Below are 22,835 nucleotides of genomic sequence, written 5' to 3'. Positions count from 1 at the left end.
AAAAAGTTTAGTTAGAATTTTCACGACAGAACTATGTCGAGCATACTTGTGTTTATCTGTCGAATCCTCATCATCAACATGCCATCATTTCCCTTCAATCATTTCGCTCATCAGTGAGCCACATTTCGCTCTCGCCACTTTTGTCGCCTCTCCCGGTTCGCTTTCGACGTCATTTCTCGCGTGACGGAATAACGAGCGCCGTTTCATTAGTCACTGCGTCCTTCTGTTCATTAGCTCGAGCCTCAAAGGAACATCGTCGTCGATGCGCTTGTCATTCTGGCGGAGGACGCGCGTCACTCTCGTTAAAAAGCCGAGCGAAAAGACACAAGGAGAAAACGCACGCGTCAGCCGCGGCGGAAATCGGTCCTTGGCGCGCAAGGATCCAGGAGATCCGAGCGATCGATGTGAGAGGCGACCGCGGTGCGCCAAGGTTAAGGTGCCGTGATCCGGCCGATATCCTTCGCCGTGCGCGCTGATAAAATCCTAGCTGGACGAATAAAATGCACGCTCGATCGAAAGGGAACACCGGTCGGCGATTGGCTAACGTTAACACGCACGACACAACATGCCACGTGTATATAATTCGATCTTTGCCATTGTAGGCTAGTCACCTGCTAAGTTTCTAAGTGCCGTGCGAGTTGCTGTGCCCGCGAACGGCGACATGCTGCTCACCAAGGTACGTGAAAGGGTCCCCGTGATCGGCAACGGATTGCCGTAATTTCGAGAGTAGTCCTCGAGGCGAGGAAAACAGTTTTGTGCGACGAATTTTTCAAGATGTTCTCGGGACTGCACGGTTGAGGATGGCGGAGATCTCTTAGCGGGAACAGCTTGGCACGCGTTCAAATATGATTTCGAACGCGTATCGGATTGAATGCGTCATTGCACACTCAGAAAAATGGTTCTGCTGGTTCAGGTAGAATTCTAAATGTCACGGCTATAAGTTATCGTCGTTTTTGTCTAGCTAGAATCTTGTCTGTGGAATTTACAGCAGCTGCATTATAGCACAACTGCAAGTAAATCGACATCGTTCTCAACTTTATAAAGATAATTATTGTCAACAATTATTCGAGTTTCATATTTGTATTTTTATATAATTAAATGACATTTATGATAATGTCTGAGTTTCCAAACATAATTGGCTTGTCTTCATATATTATAAATTGTACGTAAGATAAAAGAAAAGGCTAAAATCAATCGCGGATTTGAGCAGGAGAATTTTTGCGTGATTATACTCGGGGTTATCGGGTTACCGTTAGATTAAAATATTCGCGTATTTACGTCTATCATTATACAAAGAAAGAGAAAGTCATGAAAATTCTTGATGCAGAAAGAAAGTTTATGAAGATATTAAGTCGATGTAAAAGGTTCATCCTGAAGAGGAAAACATCTGGATAACGGATTTGAGAATTTCATGATTTGAAAACTTGAAGATATCCTCGTGATTACGTAGTTGAGAATGCTAGTTGATACGCTTTGTTGATGCTTTAGTTTTTAAGCTTACTTTCGAAATTAATGTCGTAATCTCGGCAGGTATTACGAAACTGTATATATATATAATTTCTCTTTTTCGTAACTTCTAAATACTAAAAATGAGATCAGAAAATAAAAATATTCTGCTTTTTTTAGATATCTTTAGAATCTTCAAGGAGTATATTAGACATTTGTGCTATTTTAATAGAGAAATAATTATATAGAAATATATTTTTGTTTGATAAACAGTAAAATAGAATATTCCCTTCCATGCGCCATTGAAAATATGTTACTTAGTCACACAACTATTTTAACATATGCGAAAAGAGATTGAAATGTGTTGATAGAGTGGAACGCTTTGACGCAAATCGATTTGAGTGCGTCATAGTATCATTTGGTGCTGCGATCAAGGACGAATTACAATGATTTCTGGGGTGGTCCTGGCAACAGATACTAGATAGCTGAGGATTTAAAGAAGTTGTCATAGTCTAAGATGGTAACTGAGGCCTTTTCAATGTTTGCGTGGACAGAGACTAACACACGTTCCAGTGTAGAGGAGCGTTTTGAAGACTTATTTGATCGGATATACGTCATTATATTGTTCCCCGTACAGCACAAATGCCCAAATACATTCTGTCTATCTCTCTAGGTTCTTTTGGATTGCGATCATTCCTTTGTATTAATCTATTCTACAAAGATGCGGAAATAGATTTATAACTTTTTATAGATTTTTATCAACACTTTTACGTAATTTAGATAAACGAGAACGAAAACGCCGCCCCTTCCCCAGATGTGCCAGATTAAAATGTCCAAGATATGTACGTGTCATGTGAGAGTTAATTATATTATATTTTATACTGTCGCGCGCGCGTACATCAAGTAAAATAAAACCAATTAGAGAAAGATCAGTTAAGCTTGATACCTCCTTTGTATGGAGCGTCTCCGCGCGATTTTAAAACGAACTACGGTAATTTCGGGGACCGATTCTGGCAACGCAGGAACATCAGTGTGACGGATCTGAGAATGTCCTCGGGCTTGCGCGGTTGACCACGATTGACACTTGTTATAATACCCGCAAGGACTGATTGACGCACGTTCTCGAGTATGGAGGAGTGGCGCGGGTTCGTTGTCGTGCCGTTCATTACGTAAAGGCGTAACTCCGAGCGCTTGTTATTTAATCGGACGCTCGTTGCATCGGGATGTTGCAATAATTATTGATTGATCAGCTTCTCAGCGATTCTGCACGGTGTGGAAAGATCGAACGTCGAGGACTGGGGCAGTGCGCGAAAAATTGCGAGTTAAGGCGCGACCGACGCGGCCCGCGGAAAAACTCGCAGATGTTTCACGGTATGCTAATGTACGACACACTTTCTATCCGCAAGAGAGCGAGAGAGCGTTTTTGTCGGGATTGCCTAAAATCGCCCTAATGCAGGTGATGTCGAGGTCGCGACGCCTACGCGACGCGACGCAAATCTCGCCTCGCGCAGCCGATACCGTCGCGAGCCGCTCGATAGCGATGACACAATCGTGACACAACCGCGTGTTTAATTCTGTGAAACGCTACACGCACAGTATATTCTTAGCCACGCTGCTCGACTACATTGTCGAGCGGCCACGCGAAAATATGCACATACCGCGAATTGTTAAGTGATTCGCTGTGCAAGGACCTGAAACGGATCGTCGGTTTGAGGTCGCTCTTCGCAAAAATAAGATCGAACACCTAACTGATTCATTTGATAAAGGAAGTATCAAGCTTTTATTTTATTTGATATACGCGCGCGCGATAGTATGAAATATAATTAACCCTCACATGATACATACATCTCTTGGACACTTTAATCTAGCACACTTGAAAGTGGGAGAGAGCGTTTACGTTTTTTACTTATTTAAATTCCATAAAAATATTGAAAAAAATTTATTAAAAAATTATAAATCTGTTTCCACGTCTTTGTAGAATAGAATTACACAAATTACAAAAATTAATAGAATTATGCAAAAAAAATCATTTTTTGTCAAAAGAAAAAAGAAATTATTATAATGCGAATTCTATTGTAACAGCGTGCCAGATCGAGATTAAATCAATTATAAGTTTGGGGGGAGGGGAAATTAAAAATTTCTGATGTCAAATATATTATTAAACTCCTGGTATCAAAAATATTAATTCCAGGATATTCTTTTACACTAATTATTAATTAATTCTGTTCAATAAAAAAGTATTAAATTCAATTAACTTAATTAATTAATTTAAGTATTAAATTTAATTACTCTCTCACGTATTAAATACAATTAAATCAATTACATGTTAATTAATACGTGATACGGAAGTATCAAACATAATTAATCAGTAAGTAGAGTAACGTAAATTTTTTATAACAATACATTTGATACCAGAAGTTTACATTATACTAATTGTTGTGCGCGAGTTAATAATAAAAATTGTCGTGTAGTCGACATATTATGTCAGCTTTTGCTAATAGAGAGAAAAGAGGAAAAGAGATCGTGAGAAAATTATATAAAATACTTTAAATTAATAGTTATATATTTTTCCTGGTATATTTACGTGGTAAGACACTACCCGTGCGCGCATTGAAATCACTAGATGGTCTAATAATGTGTAATTTTCCGTAGATCACCCTGTTATTTGGACTCGCGACGTTGTTAAAATTATCAGCAGCCGCACCGGACAGCGCAGGGATCGTAGAAATGGTGAATGGATTGGCGTATGGTAAGTCAGGCTTCTGCTTCCTGACTTTCTAGTAGAAAATTTAAGAGACGCGCGCGCGAACAAACGTTGACCAGTTTCCCTGCGCATGATTCTGCTTCGTTATAATTATTATGTATACATTTATGAGAAAAAACGATCATCTTATCCTAAATATATAAATATTATAGACACTTTAATCGATTATAACACGCACAACAGACAAATAATTCTCTTCAGACGAATTGTTTGTCTCGGAAACGCGCGACTCGCGTTTGATATTATTAAATATTGTCATTATGTGTTATTAAATGTTATGTTATGTTATTAAATGTTATGTGTTAGTAAATGTTTTATGTTATTAAATGTGTTAAACATTTGCATTATGTGTTATTAAATATTTGCGTTATGTGTTATTAAATATTTTCACGTGTGAGGAACAGATTAATCGATGAGTAAATCGAACAGAGTATTCTGAGTCCCCTTACTTTCGAGCTCGATTAGGATCGAGCTCCAACAGAAAGCAGCACCGGTGATCGTTCGTGTCTAATCCGCCTTGCCTTTCACCTGAAAGAAGAACAGTCAGCATGCTAGATATGAGCGGCCAAGCGTCAGATAATTTGCGAAGAAATTTAGTATATTTATTCATTTGATTGTTCTCGTGAATCAACATGATTCGAGAGATATTTTTACACTATTGTGCAAAGCTATAGCTAGTTTTTTTAAATTATTCTTTGTATCGTGCAGGAAACTTTCCGTGCGATTACTTATTCCAGTCGCATTTCAAGTTTAAATAATCAATTAAATCATTTTCCAGACGCAGATCAAAGAAATCGCTTTACATATTGCCAGGATTCTTCTAAATTACGATATCTTTACGACAAATGTCTTATCGCGGACAATAAAGGTGCATGAGAAAGATTTATCATTTCAACGACTCGTTCCGAGTTGTTCGCGAATAGTCTGTGACGAACGGCCCAACAGTTTCTCGAATCCCATGAATATCGAATTAATTTATGACGATGTTAATTCTCAGACACAATTCGCGGAAATATCTTATTAGCAAACACCGCGTCAAATTAACCATCAGATATTTTTTATCTATGCACGAAATCTATTTTTAACAACTCGAAAAAAATACCTATATATAATTATAGAGATTACATATATATATAATTATAAATATTAAAAAATTATATATAATTATATATAACCACCATATCGCGCGCGCGCGTTAAATTACATGTACGTCGTCGTTTTCTCTCAGGAATTCATTAAACTAACTTATTAACTTATTAATTTATTAAACCAATGTATTGTATTGAATATGTTTATATATATTCAATAACATATTCAATGCATTAGTTTAATAAATTGATTTAATAAGTTAGTCTAATGAACTCCTGAAAAAAAACGATCATATATATATAATATATATATATATATATATATATATATATATATATATATATATATATATTATATTATAATATATATATATATATATATATATACACTATAAAAACTGATGTGTTAAATTTAACACATTTCATGTATCCGAAATCATCCACTCTCATTTATGTGTAAATTTAACACAAAACAAATGTGTTAAAAAGTAACACGCATAATATGGAAAAAATTAACACAAGAATTTAACACTTGAATACCATTAGAAATCACAGACTGTATTAAATTGACATATTTAATATGTCAGACATAGATTATGTCAATTTAATATTTCCATTTGATCAAAACCGTAGATTAATACTTCTCTCGAATGTTAAAGTAACATTTTATTTTAGTTAATTTAACATTACGCATATGTCAATTTAACACAAATTGTGATTCCTGACGGTATTCAAGTGTTAAATTCTTGTGTTAATTTTTTTACATATTATGCGTGTTCCTTTTTACCACATTTGTTTTTTGTTAAATTTACACATAAATGAGAGTGGATGATTTGGGACACATGAAATGTTAATTTAACACATCATTTTTTACAGTGTATATATATATAATCAATTCCTTAATGCGCGCAACCTCGCCCCTTATCAAGATCGTAAATAGACTCAATTGACGGAATCGCGTTTTCGAAACACACGTGGAGTGGAAGGAAAGCGAAACGTATCGGGACTGTCGACACGGCGGACGGAGGAGTGGTGTGTTGCGCGAGACGCTTCGATGTTTCCTCCTTCGCTTATCATCTTCGTAATTTCGCGTAATGACCTCGTTAATGTTGATTGCGTCACTCGACAGGTGGGATCCCGTACGGAAGTGTGAGCGGCATGCTGGCCAAGTACCCGGGTTACGGCCAGGACTACGGTCCTCATCAGGCCAGACAGTTGGGCACCTTCGGCGAGCGCCTGGTGATCGTCACGCCGAATCTGCGCGCGAGCCGACCTCTGAGCATCGCGCCTCGACCTGTGCAGATTTACAATCTGCCCGCAGTCGTTGCCCCCGGCGTCGTCGGCACGATCAGCCAGATCGGCTATTAGCCCGCTGGATGGACCTCTGCGCCGGAAGGCAACGTGTCTCGTCGTAGTCATCGAACGCTGTGGTCATCCGACAGAGGTATCCTGCGTCCCCTCTCGCCATTCGCGAAGAAGAGGACAAGAACACCTGCATCCCGCGCAATCCAGCCGGCGACAATCGCGAGAAGTATCGCTGGATGAAGTTCTTATATATTCCCGCCGCTACGTCGAGTCGCGCGTGAGCGAGCACCAGGCTGAGGTGCGCGACAGCTCCTTCGCGTAAATTACCTGTAATTGCCAACGATAACGCTCGTTACTTGGGAATTATTCTCTCTCTTTCTTGAGTTTCAGTCGAGGTATCTTCGAGGCGACGCTACGCGCGCGCTCCGACGTCGTCCTGTATTTATGTGCCACTCATTCATTCATTGCCATATTTTTCTAGTACACTGTAAGGCTCGCGGCTTTGTAAAGGTAGATGAATATACACATATACCTAACGAAACGTCGTTGCGTTTTATTAATGCCACTCGTCGATGCGATCATTTGTAAGTTTTACACGCGGAAATTGCGCGTCGATACCTACCACGAGTGTCTCAGATATTGTTTTGATATTCGAGACTGGCGTGACGCGCAACAAGGTTTGTTTTGAATTATAGAATTAAAGCTTTACAGATACGTCATCAAGGAGAAATTCTGAAGCATTAAGAAAATTTATAAAAAATATCAAATATTTATTCAGTTGGGTTACTAACAACATTTGCTTAAATCTAAATTCTTTTATTTGAATAACAAAAACAATTGTTTTCGTGAAAAGTTATGCTTTTGAGAAAATAAATTCTTCATTTAAAAAAATTTTTTCTCAGTATAAAAGTATATGTATTCGTATGTATATAAGTAAATACAAAATTAGTACCCACCAAATAAATATTTCTTTTATTTTTAATTATTTTTTCTCTTGCTGTATGAGAGAGAAGGAAATAGCTACAAGTTAATACCTTACGTTCATCAAAGACCGAAAAATTCTTCAGTATCAATATTTCTGCAAGAGAATGATAATGTCGACAAATATCAAAGGAAAATTTCTGAACCGAGAAAGTTTTTAGTCTTTAACACAAGCAAAGCATTAATTTATGGCCACGTTTCTACTTTCACAGATTTTAAAATTTTATTCTAAGTAAACTTATTTACTTATAAATCTCTTAAAAAGTAATTTATTTCTTGAGTATCAGAAAGTAATTTATATAATCATCAGAAAATAATTTACTTCTTGGAAATCAGAAATCTTGGAAATAAGAGACATGATTTTTATCTAACATTTCCAACGTTTCGTGAACATCTCAGTTCGCTTTATCAGGGAGAGAAGTAATCTAATATTGTATCAGTTACAGTATCACGTTGCCCCTCTCCTTATTCACGGCTCACAATAAGCTTTTAGACGTAATAAACTTTTAGACGTTTGCTCTAAGCCTAAAACTGTGACGTAACTTTCGACTGAAAGCGTTTCCCATTGCTGCCTAAAGTCGTAATCCCTAAGCTTTAAGTGAGCTAGCCAGATTCCAGCTATTGAAACAGCGTGGGAAACGTTCCTTACCAGAAATTATAGACTTCAGAACAAGAGACTGAAGACTCACTATACCTGTGTGTTATGGGCCAGAACTTAATGAAACAAACTGAAGTGTTCACGAAATGCTGAATACAATTTGACGAAAAACACGTATCGTGCCCCATTGATAAACTTGTTGGCGAGGATCGCGCGGATCCTGCGATCTACCCTTCCGACACACACCCTGGACGCGGCGCAACGAGGGTAAAGCCGCGTTTAAGGAGAGAAAGTATAAATGACAACGGACACGATGTCTGCCCCTTAGTCGTCACGAGCCACACGCACGATGCATTACGCGTTGCACGTGAGTATCCTCGTTTGTAAAAGCCATCCATCCGTTCATCGTGCACAGGGAAGAACGAAGAGAGCCGCGATTTCGCAACGCACGTCGCTCGTCTCGCGATAGCGCAATTAATCAGAATTAAGGAAAAATCCGTCGCGTGCCGCGGAGATCAGTGCGGAGTGTCGAATTGCGAATTATCCAGCGAGAACGCGCGGATTCAGTAAAGCCTCGGGATTTCTATCTCTTCTTCTCTCTTTCCCTCTTTCTCCCTGCCTCCATCCCTCAGTCGGTGGCAAGTCAATCAGCGTGATTTAATGTAATAACCGAGTGAGCCGCTCACGAATTCATTTATCAGGATACACGTCTTGTTTCAGTTTCCGTATTACTTGTCTAATCACTTGCACGCTCTGCAACGAAATCATCCAATTTAACCCGCGGTTGTTTAATGTGTCAAGAGAACGGCGGCTTTCGAAATTCACGCGGCCGAGACTGGGTTCAGTAGGTCGCGCGCTGGTTCCGCGACATAGGAATATATTCCCGTCTCGGCAAAGTTCAAGAAACAGATAAATCAGTCAGCGGCGTAGCAACCTGTCATTAAGGCTTATATTAATAGTCATTACTTAAAACTTGCTTCAGGTAAGACACTTAGATTTTAATTTAGAGTTAGATCTGAGTTTCTCAATTAAATTGCGATTGCAAATGTAATTTCACATGTGTGATATAATTCAAATAAAAAACTCTCATTTAACTCTAAAACTTCAGATTTGAGTATTTCACGTAGAGTGAATTTCAAGTAATGACTATTAATACGAACCTACAGGCCGATTGTTCTAACATCTTAGTTACCTGATAATTAAATCATATGTTTCTCTTCGTTTTATCTTCAAATTAGTCAAAAACAGACACATGATTTAACTGTTAAGTAGCTTATCAAGAGGTTGAAACAATGGACTCTAAGAGCCTCATCATGATCTGTTTCAATTTCACGCGGAGAGCGCGACCGCGTTTTAGTTCAGTTCTGAGTCACGATTACGATGATCCACGCATGACGCAGCGCACGCAACTCAAGCAAACGTATCTGCGTTACAAAATGCGTAATTACAAAACATTTCAATTAATGAATATTCGCACAAATATTCCATTCAATAGATAATTCACAAAAATCCAAAATTGCGCAAAATATTCCAAGAACAAAATGTTAAAAAGTATAAACATTATCCAACAAGAGTGCGATAAAGATAACAATTAGCACAATTGATGGTGTCTAATTAAATCATTCATATTTCACATTCAGTTCATTCATTCATATTTCAAATCAGATGGATAATATTTTGATGATAAGATCGTGCATTTGTTCGCAATAGCTGTGCTGATTATGTCTAATTATCGCACTCTTGTTAACCAACGATTAGTGTTTATACTTTTTAAAGTTTTCGACATTTTATTCTTGGAATATTTTGGGCAATTTTGAATTTTTTGTGAATTATCTATTGAATTAAATATTTGTACTAATATTTTCAGAATTCAATATTTGTGCAGTTATATTTTTCCGATTAATTTCTGCGTGCATTATTTTCTCTTGAAACTGTAACTAATAAAAAAGAAGACATTAAATATTGATCGTACGATTTTTCGGCAAAAGGATAATGATAAATATAAACTTTATGTCGGCAATTGAGTAATCGCCGCGATGTAGGCTCAGTGTGAGTACAACTATTTTTATATTAATGGCACAGTATATGACGGAAGTCGTCCACCATTATAAAGGAATGCTCCCAATTGTTGCCTGATAACTACGTATCTTATAAAACGCTGGATAAGAAATAACAGGCGGTGAAAGATAACGCGTTGCGTTCGTATGAGTCTTACATAAATTGCAGGAGTATCTGCGATTGCAACTTCCGTTATGGAGTTTCCATCTTGCGGAGCGTTGAGCAATTAAAAAACGGCTGATCGATTGAGAAAGAAATGTTTTCATTCGTGATTAAATCGTAGAATGTGAATAACTGATCAATTTTAGAGCCTGTGACGCAAATTATTATTACTTCCCTCAATTACTTTAATTCTTATACGTGATAATATTTTTCCTCACACTCCTAATCCCCTTAAACCCCCTAATAATATATAACAAATAACTTGACCAAGTGTCAACATTCTATATAATACTCAAAATTGTGTTTGCTTTGATTACTGTTAGATTTGATTATTATTTGGTATTTTTTGTTATGAGTTTGTTATATGATTTTGATTTTTATATATTGGTCTTTTATATCAGTTATATCTATTGTGACTTGGTAATAATGGATTATTAGTTATAATTTATTGTAATTTGATAATAATGAATCATGTACTTGGATGATTTTACTGATTTCATATATTTTAATTGAGTTTTTTTTAATAATTTTTTGGATAAAAATGTTTTATTAGGTTGCTTTTTTACACAACTATTTACAGAGATTTTTAATTGAGGTTCTTGGGTTCTTAGGTTTTTTATAAAGAAATTTTGTTAGATACAATTTACTCGTCTTTATGTATTTGGCGTATTTTTTGCCTTTGTTGATCATCATTTGATTATTTGATTATTGATACGCAAGAGGGATTTATTTTGTCCAAAACATTTCCCCTTCGCAGTTTCAAAACAACGCGGCAAATTTTTCGTCGAGCGAAAACGACGCGAATTGAATTTCGCAGCGTCGAAGTAACTCGACCGTGCAAGAGTTAGCTTGATTCGCGCGGCGTTTCCTCGATGTGCGTACGCTGCACTTCGCGAAAATGCAATCGGCGTGACCGCACACAGAACGATTCGATTCTATTATTACAAGAATCATGTTCCACACGACGGGAGACGACAGACACGACTAATAAGTATGTCGAGAAGCGATATTTGCACGCGAGCGCGTATCGTATGTGCGTGCGTGCATGCGTGTCGGCGCTCCTTTTCGCTGAGATTTTACACAATCGGCATACGCGATGCGTTGATCGTCGGTTTTACATGTATACACGTCTCTTACTCGCCTTACGCAATGACAAATAAAACATAATTCTACAGAGGGATCGCCGGTCACGCTACCGGTGCGTTGTCGCGCGTTACGCCGCTCGTAACTTCTTCCCTTTTTCCTTTTTCTTCTCCTTTGCGAAAAACTCCTTCGCAAATAACAAACACCGCGATAATCTCGTATGATTTCGCACTCGACGCGCGCGTAAATGTGGATAGTTGCCACGAAGTGGCTTTCGAATTTTGGGGACGGAGGGAGAGAAAGAGAGAGAGAGAGAGAGAAAGAGAAAAATATGTCACCTTGCCTGTGTGTATGTGTATATATCTACTAAAAATATGCAAATTCTATATTTATAATACTAATATTTATTTATAATTGAATATTTCTTACGAAATAATCACATAGCAATAATTTATTACCGGAACGCATTAAATACGAATGCATATTAACGACAAAATTATTATGATATCGTGAGTGTTTACACGTTATGCTAAATATCGCGCGGAATTAACTCTTTTATCAACTTAATTATATAGTCACGGCAACGCAGTCGGCGTTGATAAAACTTTCAAAAAACTCTAGCAATCCTTATAGAAATATCATACTAAGAATCATTGATAATTACTTATTTTCAGTATTAAAAATACTGGATAATAAGTAATTATCAATGATTCTTAGTATGATATTTCTATAAGAGAAAAGAACGATGAATGTTTCGGATCGTGTCTCGCACGCACATGGAAGTTTTTTTTTTTAAGAACTTCTCAAGTGAAATATTTATCAAGCGTCAAATTCGAAATTGATCTCGTGATTCTGTCGCTTATGTATGTGTTTCCTCGAAACATATACCGCGCTCTATAACTGCAATGTAACATTGCGAATTCTTCTTCGTTGCAGATGTTGTTTCACTGCATCGCGCTATGGTGCGCGATAAATGGCGGAAGAACGGCGCGAAGCGCAGTCAGTAAGTATGTTTTTCTTTCATGTAATTAGCTCATTATATCCAGATAGACAAGCGTAGATAAATTTAGCAGTGACTCTATACTAGTCGATATGTGTGAAAATAAAATTGCATCTTAGGAATATACTCTCTTAGGAGTATTTTAGGAGTATACTCTCTAACTGGCCCATAAAAATGACACTTATATTTCGTCACGTAAGACGAAATAGAAATACGAAAAAAGTTATTTAAATTTGCTACAAATAATATGTCATATAATATGCATCTCTGAGAGTAACTTTTAATTACTTTTAGAGTTTGTTGCTGCATTAATAAATATAACAAAAAAATTTAATAAATCACTGTATAATGACGTAAATTTAATAAGTAAAAATTTAATACTGTACATTCAACCCATAAATGTAATTAAGATATTGTAAAGGTTTCAACGTGATACTTAAAAAAGCGCCGGTAAATTTTTTTCTTTTTTTTTAAATAATTCCTCTCAGGCGTTTAGGATTGTTGCATTTATATCGACTCTCGACGTGTATTCGTAAATATTATATTACTGCCAGCCGGGTGCTATAAAATACAGACGGAAAAACAAATGATAAACGAGCGACAGCTCGTAATTCGAAATTGCTATTTAATAAATCGACTTCGCGAAGGGAAATCGAAGCATTCTGGGACTTTCGCGTTTAAAAGAGTTTATTTATTTAAATAAAAAAAGATGCTTAAAATTATACAAAAAATTAACGTAACATTTAAAGTTTCATATGATTTGTTTGCAAGGTAAGAAATTCAATATCGCAATTAACTTCGTGGATTGTAGACCAGAAAATTGCTGTTTTATACTTCAAATAGCATTATACTGAGTAAAACGTAGCAAGATAGTACCATAAAATTGATTTTAAATTAGCATTTATTATTTAGATAGTAAAGTAAATATATAAAAACGTAATTTTGTTCGATAAGTAATGAATTTATGAGTAACTTCCTCGACGCGCTATTGAAAATATATCCTTCGAGAGCTCTGGAAGTGCATATCTGATGAATAAACTCCTTAATCATCATAAATGACGAGATTCTTTGCTCATTCCTTTTTAACGAAGGTCCCGAAATCCTGGCGAACTTCGCCAAGAACGTGGCCTCGGTGATCTCGCCGGCCATATTGGGCGACGTGCAACAACGCAGCAACCGATCGTCCTTCCGACCGATCCTGACTATACCTATCCGCCTCGACGGCGGACCGGACTCAGAATCGACCTTGGACAACGTGGTCGACAAGAGGAACAACGCGGCCAACTACTACGAGCCACGCTCGAATCCTTACCCTTACGACGGGCTTTACGCGGACTCTCCGACGGGAGTCGAAGAGACACGAGCGAGCGGAGGACTCGAGCAGCCGGAGGAGGAAGCCTACCTGCGCCAAGAACGACCGAACTTCTACAATCAGCCCTACTTCTCGCCGAACGACAACCTCAGGGCGACTGAGAAAGCCGCCGTCGTCGACGGCGTGGAGTCGTCGGTCGGCAGTATCGAGCAGTCGTCGACCAATCAGTACTCCGCCTACGCCGGCGCTTTTCCCAAAGGTGGCTTTGGGCCCTACCTGGGAGGGAAACCCTACGGAGGCTTCCACGGGCCCTACGGGTCCTACGGACACTTCCACCCCTACGATGACCATCCCGACGACGGGGGGAGTACGGAGGAGAATGCGCGAGTCGAAAACAACGGCACGCACCATCGCGGTTATGGGCCACCTTATTTCGACCCTCACGGCTATAATCATGGACCCTACGGCTCGCCGTTTCCCTACGGCGGCTACGGCCCTTATGGGCCCAATCACAGGAACGGCAACGACACCAACGGGAACAGACCGTACGGACCTCATCACGGCGGGCCCGACTTCTATGGACCTCCCGGTTACGGCTACGGGCATCACGGTAACGGCTACAACGGCAACGGCAACGGCAACGGCAACGGCAATAACAGACAGACGGAGGAACCGGCCGACAACGGCGATCAAAATAACGGGACAAAAAACGGCTACCCGCACCCTTACGGCCCCCCTTTGAAGCCTTTTTTCCACCACCACGGCTTCCCACCCCCGTTCAACATCCTCCCCTACGACCATTTCCATTTCAAGGGTGGTCCTGTGGCCGGGGTTGGCCACGTTGGCTATCCTATCTTTGCCGATCCCTATCTGACTGGCTTTCCATTCCACTTCCCTTACGGACCTTTCATTCACGGTAAGAAATACCTACCGCCGAAGGATAAGCCAGACTCGGGTGAGTCGGGCGATCAACCCACGGCCAACGAGAATCCCGATCGGATAACCGAGGTCAATCAAGAAGAGGTAGCGCCTGCTGCTACCTCGAATCGTTATAAGACGACGGAGCAGAACGGCCTCAAGCGGTTCGGCCTGATCAACTTCCAGAGCCGAAAAGAATAAAAATATCAACTACGCGTTTTGAGACAGCGGACCAAGACGAAATTAAAGTATAAGTGTAAATGTAATGTTGAATACGAAGAAATTATGATACGGTTTGAAAATTCTGAATCGTTGCCGTTCTGAGTGAATTCTTGATAAGTATCTCGTTTGTAAGACGGAAAGTTATCCTTAGAAAGAGGGGGGCGCGAGTATCTTTCATACTGAATTATTCATATTGAATCATTATTCATACTGAAAGTCTTAATCTTAGAAAAATGGCGTTAACGTAATGCAAGTAATGAAAATGCAAGTAAAAAGAACAATAGCATCCATTTTAGTAAAATAATTTTAGTAAAATAACATCAGAGAGGGAGCTTGAGGCTTTCAGTGTGAGCAAAATCATTCGCGCTACTTTTTGTGAAATCAAATAACGAATCTAGGAATGTGTCTAAATGTAATTTTAACTTTAAGCGGAACCAATTCGAGTTTAGCTGAGAATGAAAGAGACACGTGATAAGTCGATGAATATGCTATTTGTAAGACAGAATATCACTGTAAGTAGAGTCACTTCCAGCTAGCGAAACGGCACGATTTAAATGCTGAATGTTAGCGATTATGTATTCCGTTGAAAGATACAATAAAGTTGGTAATATTCACTGGGAAGGTTATGAACTTCATCCACAGCAGGTGCAGCCCGCGTCACGAAGAGCGTTCGACAACTGCGTAAAGGCCGGATTAAAGCCTCGCCAACTTTACGACACGCGATCCTCGACATTCCCGACGGAATGACCGTTCATGTTGTTGTTCGTTAACCTTCGTCCCGAGTTTGCAGCGCGATATCGGTTTTGTACAAAATATAAGTTGATAATTAACGATAACGTACACGCTGATTAAGAGCCGCGTAACACGCACGTTAAAACTCGCCATCAGTTTTCATTACGAGGCTCCCACTATTATGATACAGAAGGGAACGTTCTCATGATTATTGCCCGACCTTTATCCACGCGATTATTCGTTGTCCGAACAATGCACAGGGCTTTGCATGGTCCAGTAATTTTCGCGGCCTCCGTACGTGATTTCGCGTACGCGCAACGTCTAACTGACGATACGAGACACAATTATGCAAGACATGCGAGAGTTAGAGACACTTCATTTTCACGTAATTACTCGCATCCGTTTGCTCGCGCCCAAAGAGAACTGTTAATCCTCCATTTTCCTCGTTCTGCTGACAAATATTAGCGCTTTCGTATGAACGAAATGCCGCGCCTGTTATTAATTAAATTTTTAAGTGAGAATCTAATTATTACTGCATTAATGCAGCTTTATAAAACGAGTATATGTATTGAAGCATTGATTTATTATCGATCTATCAGAGTAAAACTTAAATTTGGTAACAGCACGAGTCCCATTAATCTCACGTATTTCCTGTCGCTATGAGCGCGCGCTAACATTTCCAGAGTCTATATAAAAAAAAATAGTTACATTAACAAAATTTTAAAAAACGGCCATACAAATATAATCTAAAAGATAGCAAATAAAAAGCCAGAAAGTTTTAAAGACAGCTGTAAAACTACTTTTATACAACTAGAAAATAAAATTTCAACTAAATGTTCGCTTCATACAAAAGCAATGGCAAGTTAATATCTATTAGTAAAAGTTATACTAACGAAATTAAGAAAGCATACAAATATCATTTAAAAGGAAAATTTCAAAAACAATTATTATATATAAGCCACCTTTATGTAATTAGAAAATAAGATTTCAAGTAAACGTTTACTTCACATGAAGGCAATGGAGGATTAACGAATCTTTAACACTCTGTAAAATCTCTTTTACTTTATACATTTTGTATTGTATATATTGTTTTCGCGCGCGCGCACGTTGAAAAGTCAACGCGAAGAGTTCTCGAAGAACGTTCTCGTTTTCCTTCAAGTTTTTCTCATCGACCATAAAATAATTATTGTGACGCGCATTTTCAAGGTAAGTGCGTAATCGATTTACGTAAGATGCAGGAAGTCCTTCGCTAGTCTGAATATCGATCGCAGAATTCGATCCCATTCGCCAGGAGCAGATCGGCGAAATACGCGGACAATCGAGCGTGAAGGTAAACGTAAGAAAGGGAATCACGTTCCCATAAAAAAGCGAAGACAATCGCGCAATGTTCATATGGGTGGTGTCCTGATCGATCGGGACAGCATACCGCTGTTAATTGCGATATCGCATACTTTGTGAGTACGAAGCGCCGAGGAAGCAAAAGAACGAGTGCATATTATCAACCGAAGTAATCAGAAGAAGTGACCTAGATAAGCTTTCATGGTTATCACGACGTGAGACAATTAATGGGAACTTGACAATCATGATGGAAATTTGATAGATCTTTTAATTACATTTATGTAATTGAATTAATCATGAATTGTGTTGAATTAATCATGAAATTTAGATCGTATGATAATGTAAATTTTTGGTTGATTTGCTACGCAACATTTACTGAACGTTACACTTAGATTTACATGTTACATTCAACACGACGTATTGTTTTGAGCAAATTTTGATAATTTTTTTCCTGTTTCTTTCGTATTCTTCTACTTCATCGCTCTATGTAATAAATATGAAAGATATTTGAATCACTTATAAAAAATGAAACTTTTACAACTCGATAAGTAAAGTTGCTAACAAATTTATGTACACATATCTCTGTGTGTGTCTGGATAATATATTTACTTATATACTAATACACATTTTTACAAGGAGAAAAATTGTTTTTAAATAAAAAATGCGTATTCTGAAAACTGTACCTTTTAATGAAAAAGTGATTTAAATAAGAGGATTTAAATTTAAGTAAATATGTTACTAATAAAATAAATAATTTTTATTTTTAGATACTTTTTCCTCTCAATATATGAACTCCTTGCATTATTACTCGAAGATTATGTGAAAGCCCTATATTTTCCTATATTCTCTCTAAGAAATATTAATAGAATTAATTAAAACAATTACCTATTTCATTAATCCTAAACATATGTAAAATTTGCCCAAACTAACTTTTAAACCTTACTATTTGTAAAAACATATTTCGGTTTTTATTATAACTTCTTTCATCTTTATTAAATCGCAATAATAAAATCATATTCTTCAACGATTTCTACCTTAAATAAAAAAAACATTAAATTTTGATAATTCCTCCAGGAGTTATGAACAACAAAACACAATGCTCTCGATAAAATTCAAAGTTCACGTAATTTTTTAATGTTTAAGTTAAAGTAACAAATTCGTCTGAAACGAAACGAAGATTCTTTTCAATCTTAATTAATCGATCCTGCATTACTCGACGGATTAGCAAATTTAGCTTCGCGCATATCCAGGACGTGTCTCGCAGCAGACATCGTATTAACATAATTCGGCCCTATCTTCTAATTATCCCGCGCCCCTTATTTTCGAAAAAGAGTATTCAAACTGACATTGGTCATTTCGGTTTTCCAGTATCCGCACAAAATTAAATAACGCGGAATTGATGACTCCCCGACTGGACTTCCTTCAACTCTCGGCTCATCCTCCTTCCCTCTCGCGGACTCCCGCAGTTCTAACGAAATACATCGCATAGGAATACGTCGCGGAATTGGGCAACCGGTTACGCATATTATATCAGCATAGAGGAGTGCAATGTATCGGCATAATTTCGCCAACGAAACATTTTGTAAGAAAATCCCGCTTTACGTAAGCGTCGCGTCGCATCGTCTGTCACCTCTTTCTGTCTCGATTACGATGCTCGCAGAGGAGCGTTTCCACGTGCTCGGCGGCCGGGATTCACCGGCGGGCCCGGGCATTATTGCCGGTGATAAGCGATTAGCGGCCGCGGCGGTCATTAAGTATCGTAATCCGCCGTGTGTGTTGCGACGTATACGATTCTCTCCCCCGGCCGCGTAATGAGGGGGCTCGCGGACACACGCGAGCAATCGCGTGGAGGAAGAAATTTTCGGATGTCAAGGCGTCCACCGCGCGCCACGAGAACTCACGTGAGTCCGGCCGCACGTGTGCACACGTTTCGCCGCGCGTCGCGTCGTGTCTCTCTTTCATAACGCGACAGTCGCAACTCAGTCGTGTGTAATCTCAGGGTAACAATGAAGTTTCCTATTAGCACAGACGCGGAGGCCAATGCGGGGTCCGGAAAAGCGCAACTCACGTGGGGGGTCCACTGCGCGCGCGTCGTCGCGGGACCCCGCCTTCGTTATAAAAGAAGCCGTGTAACAGGCAAACGATAGACAGTGTTATTCGGTAACGACAGATGGGAAAAAATTGGCGCGACTGAGAATCAGCGAGAGACGTCAGCTCGACCGCGCATTTGCAACCACGAGAGAATGGCGTGCCTTAAGATCGTAAGTGCATCGAGTGCGAAAAACCGTGAAAAGCCGCGTGACTCGAACTCCTTCGCGAACTGATTTCAGGCCAATTTCTTTGCGACATATCTTGTCAATTTTCTCGTCATGTTTTCCTCAACCTTCTCAGAAATACCATGTGTGTGTATACTTTATATGGTTTTCATATGATTTGAAAACTTTCTTTTCGATGCAGCTTGGAATGCAGTCAATAGCCCAATGAGAGAACTTGTTCCCGATTGAAGTTCCCAGAAGTTATTTAGATAGATAGGTGTATATTTGACAGATATATATTTGATAGGTGTGAATTTGACAACGATTTTAGCAATGATTGCATGTCTTATAAATAGTACATATGGCACTCATATTTATCACGCAGATCGACAAAAATAAATACAAAAAGAGATATAAAAAAATTATCAAAATTTATTCAAGATAATACATCGCTTAAAATTTTGCATAAGAATCTAAATTTTATTTTTAGTAAATTGTTTTCGCATTAATATAACAACAAAATTTACATAATTGTACGATATAGATTTTATGATCAACTCAAGACAGTAAAGAAGATTAGGGGTAGATATCCCATATTTCAGAAGGTTACAACATGTCAGACAAATAATTATTGTACTTGACTATACAAACGTGATAGAGGCAATCTTTTTTTATGTGTTAATGCTTGCTACGATTTTGTTAATATATATATTTTTTATATTTTATACACGCCATATATTTGCTTCTTAAAATTAATTAAAAGGATTACCAAGTTTTCACCATCCATTGTCTCATGTCGTGAGATTCATGAAAGTCAATTTAGGCAGGTTCTCTTGATGGACCATCGGATTGCGTTCCAAACTGTATCAAAAAAAGTGTGTTTAACTTGAACTTGAATATACGTTTGAATACGTTTGTTTTATCTTTTTTCAATGCAAAAATTGCCAACAAATATATAAAAAAATAATAAAGGTGAATAAACATTTACCACAAAATTCGACAAGAGAGAAGGAAGTATCACACAATTGACAGATGTCATATTTATATCATTTTAAAATCAAACCATTCTCTACGAATTTTAATAAATTCACCCCTAAAGAGATTCAACTTAAAAATAAAATTTATGTGTGCATAAGTTTCTTAAAATTTCTTTAATATTTTCTTAAAAATTTAAATTTCCTAGTGACGTGTGTGATCTAAATTTCAGATTGCAGTTACCTTGAGCGCGAAATGTCGGCATCGCGCGATAGTGATACTGTGCGAATCATTTCTGCACGATTTCAGGATTGAAAGCGAAGTCTAGAGATTCAGTCGAAAGGATAATCTTATTCGCGTCGCAAAGGATTAATCGGGATAAACACGTTATATTAAGATATACAAAGATATTTCTCTGGACTGTCGTTGATCACAGCCTTCTCGCTTTTACAGTATATCGTTCTGATTTTGGCTGTTGCAATCGGTATGGCAGCTGCGAAACCAGGATACCTGGGCGGATACGGATACGGCTTATATCCGTATTACGGTTATGGCCACGGCTATGGCCACGGATTCCATGGATACGGACACGGATTCGGCCATGGCTACGGTCATGGCTATGGATATGGTAGGATTTATGGTAAAATCGACACAATCTACAATATTACTCTCGCAACATCGCAGTGTCATAGCAGAATCGTCATTTCCTCATCGATTCGTATGTCTCCTCTTTAACATCGTGTCACTGTGAATTTATTGGTACTAATTGTGTTTTATATCTCTTATCGCGACTACTTTACGTGCTCAATTAATAACAAAATTGAATAACTCCGATTTAATTTCAGATAATTTTATATCGCGAGAAAATCAGAGTTACGTAAAGAAGATACTTGACTTGTTAGGTTGATACCGTGAAATTAAATAATTATGATTTAATTGCAAATAATTCTATCTCAAAACAATTTGTCAATTATCGCAACAAGATACGCGACTTATTCATAGATTGATAACGCAAAATTGAGTATCTCCGATTTAACTTCAGGGAATTTTATGTATAAAATTAGTTAAATATTTAAAAAATAAAATTATGACATATTTTTTAATTTATCATAAAGTGTTAAAGTTATGGCGAGTTAATTTTTGTAAAAAGAAGAACGCAGTTTGTTCATAGCTCGCATAGAAATTCCTCAAGGTTTTTTCACATACAGCGTATTCGATTAAAATGCTAAAATTTGTCTCAAACTTATTTCATTACGATACCAATTGGGAATCCAATCCTTGTCTCAAACATGAGTTCTCTAGCTAGAATCGATATTGTTAATACACTTTTATGGACATCAAACAGGAGATTCCATTTTTACATTATTTACACAAGTATTATATTCAATAGAATATAATAAATTAAAAAATATAATATTTTTAAAATACTTCAAATATTTTATTGAATAATGAAATTATTTAGGGAGTCACCATCTTGTATTCAATTCTAAAGTAAAATAAAGACCAGAGATACTATTGAGGAAACTTTGACTTCCCCTACTTAGAATCGCATGTTTAAGACATCACATTCCTAAGCAGAACTCACAATTATTTTGGGAAATCGGACCCGAGTTAAATCCTAAAAAATTTTCTACGCGGAAGATTGTCGAAAGCGGACCCAAGTTTGTTTGTCTTTGACACAACAGCCTTGTTTTCGGGTTTTATATACATCCGTCATAATTAACTCGTTATAATTTCTACGATAAACTAAAAAAATATGCCTTAACTCTATTTTTTAAATTTAACTAATTTTATACATAAAATTCTCTGAAGTTAAATCGGAGCTACTCAATTTTGCGTTATCAATCTATGAATATTCACGAATCTTATTGCGTCAGTTACAAGACAAATCTTTTTATATGTCCACGCGACAGATTTTTTTATTGCACAACTGTACAACACGCAAACTCTATACAGAACAGCTCGTGTGTACGTGCTGCGTGCGAGCTCGCCTTCGTGACAATGAAATCGTTCACGTTCGCACACATGCATACGCACGCTCATTACCCCGAGGGTAAAAATCGTTAGCGCGAAAATATTGACGTATTATTCTTTCATTCCTGCTTAGGATATCCATTTTATGGCGGCTACGGCGGCTACGGCGGCTACGGCGGTTACGGCGGCTACGGCGGCTACGGCCATCACGGCTATTATGGCTAAGGTGGACGCGGAGCAACAACCTTCCTCTGGATTTCCTGGACCGCCATCTTAAGAAGAGTGAGCCCAGAGTTATTCGAACATAACTTACGTCGCTTTCTCCCTACTATGTATTTTTATTGCTAACATTGGACTGCCGAACTATCCGTCAGGCGAGTCAACGATTGATCCTCCGAGGACCCTTCCATACATGTGACGTTCGCATCGGACGGAGCGCGCGTGAAACGTACTTACTTAATCGACACGAAACTCTCGGAAAAGATACGATTACGCAAAAAGGAAATAAAAAAAAAAACAATTATAGAAGATTACGATCCGTTACGATGTTCGTATGTCTCATAAGTATATGTCGAGTATAAATATGCCAAGAAAAATAAATTATGCATCTCAGCGAAAATTGAA

The 22,835-nt window shown here is 38.0% G+C and overlaps 3 protein-coding genes across 5 annotated transcripts; all 3 read left to right on the top strand.

The window, feature by feature from the left end:
* Positions 1-407: 407 nt before the first annotated feature.
* LOC116843706 lies at positions 408-7,367 on the top strand. Of its 2 annotated transcripts, none has more exons than XM_032814355.1 (3): positions 408-676; positions 4,099-4,195; positions 6,428-7,363. In XM_032814355.1, exons 1-3 carry the CDS (start codon positions 662-664, stop codon positions 6,664-6,666), a joined length of 351 nt encoding a protein of 116 aa, XP_032670246.1. In that variant the 5' UTR covers positions 408-661; the 3' UTR covers positions 6,667-7,363. The 2 variants fall into 2 exon arrangements, with proteins under 2 accessions (XP_032670246.1, XP_032670244.1); XM_032814353.1 differs by lacking the exon at positions 408-676 and adding an exon at positions 702-913 and having other exon boundaries at positions 6,428-7,367.
* Positions 7,368-7,907: 540 nt separating this feature from the next.
* LOC116843705 (protein pygopus-like) lies at positions 7,908-15,478 on the top strand. Its single transcript, XM_032814352.1, has 3 exons — positions 7,908-8,549; positions 12,422-12,488; positions 13,577-15,478. Exons 1-3 carry the CDS (start codon positions 8,532-8,534, stop codon positions 14,914-14,916), a joined length of 1,425 nt encoding a protein of 474 aa, XP_032670243.1. The 5' UTR covers positions 7,908-8,531; the 3' UTR covers positions 14,917-15,478.
* A 3,632-nt stretch (positions 15,479-19,110) lies between these two features.
* On the top strand, positions 19,111-22,835 carry LOC116843707 (fungus-induced protein 1-like). Of its 2 annotated transcripts, none has more exons than XM_032814357.1 (3): positions 19,111-19,268; positions 20,691-20,865; positions 22,345-22,835. In XM_032814357.1, exons 1-3 carry the CDS (start codon positions 19,251-19,253, stop codon positions 22,434-22,436), a joined length of 285 nt encoding a protein of 94 aa, XP_032670248.1. In that variant the 5' UTR covers positions 19,111-19,250; the 3' UTR covers positions 22,437-22,835. The 2 variants fall into 2 exon arrangements, with proteins under 2 accessions (XP_032670248.1, XP_032670247.1); XM_032814356.1 differs by having other exon boundaries at positions 20,691-20,877.

Source organism: Odontomachus brunneus, unplaced genomic scaffold (assembly GCF_010583005.1).
Source record: "Odontomachus brunneus isolate Ranch 3 - 2012 unplaced genomic scaffold, Obru_v1 Obru_scaffold_035, whole genome shotgun sequence".
Classification (NCBI taxonomy): domain Eukaryota; kingdom Metazoa; phylum Arthropoda; class Insecta; order Hymenoptera; family Formicidae; genus Odontomachus; species Odontomachus brunneus.
This window is presented reverse-complemented; position numbering and strand designations above follow the sequence as displayed.

What these genes read in the sequence shown, in the direction of transcription:
- LOC116843706 (XM_032814353.1), top strand. Translation starts at nt 872, where the DNA reads ATGCGTCATTGCACACTCAGAAAAATGGTTCTGCTGGTTCAG. An exon ending in AAATGGTTCTGCTGGTTCAG is followed by an intron (nt 914 to 4,098) that starts GTAGAATTCTAA and finishes AATTTTCCGTAG; the next exon opens with ATCACCCTGTTATTTGGACT. An exon ending in GGTGAATGGATTGGCGTATG is followed by an intron (nt 4,196 to 6,427) that starts GTAAGTCAGGCT and finishes GTCACTCGACAG; the next exon opens with GTGGGATCCCGTACGGAAGT.
- LOC116843705 (XM_032814352.1), top strand. An exon ending in AACGGCGCGAAGCGCAGTCA is followed by an intron (nt 12,489 to 13,576) that starts GTAAGTATGTTT and finishes TTTTTAACGAAG; the next exon opens with GTCCCGAAATCCTGGCGAAC.
- LOC116843707 (XM_032814356.1), top strand. An exon ending in TGGATATGGTAGGATTTATG is followed by an intron (nt 20,878 to 22,344) that starts GTAAAATCGACA and finishes ATTCCTGCTTAG; the next exon opens with GATATCCATTTTATGGCGGC.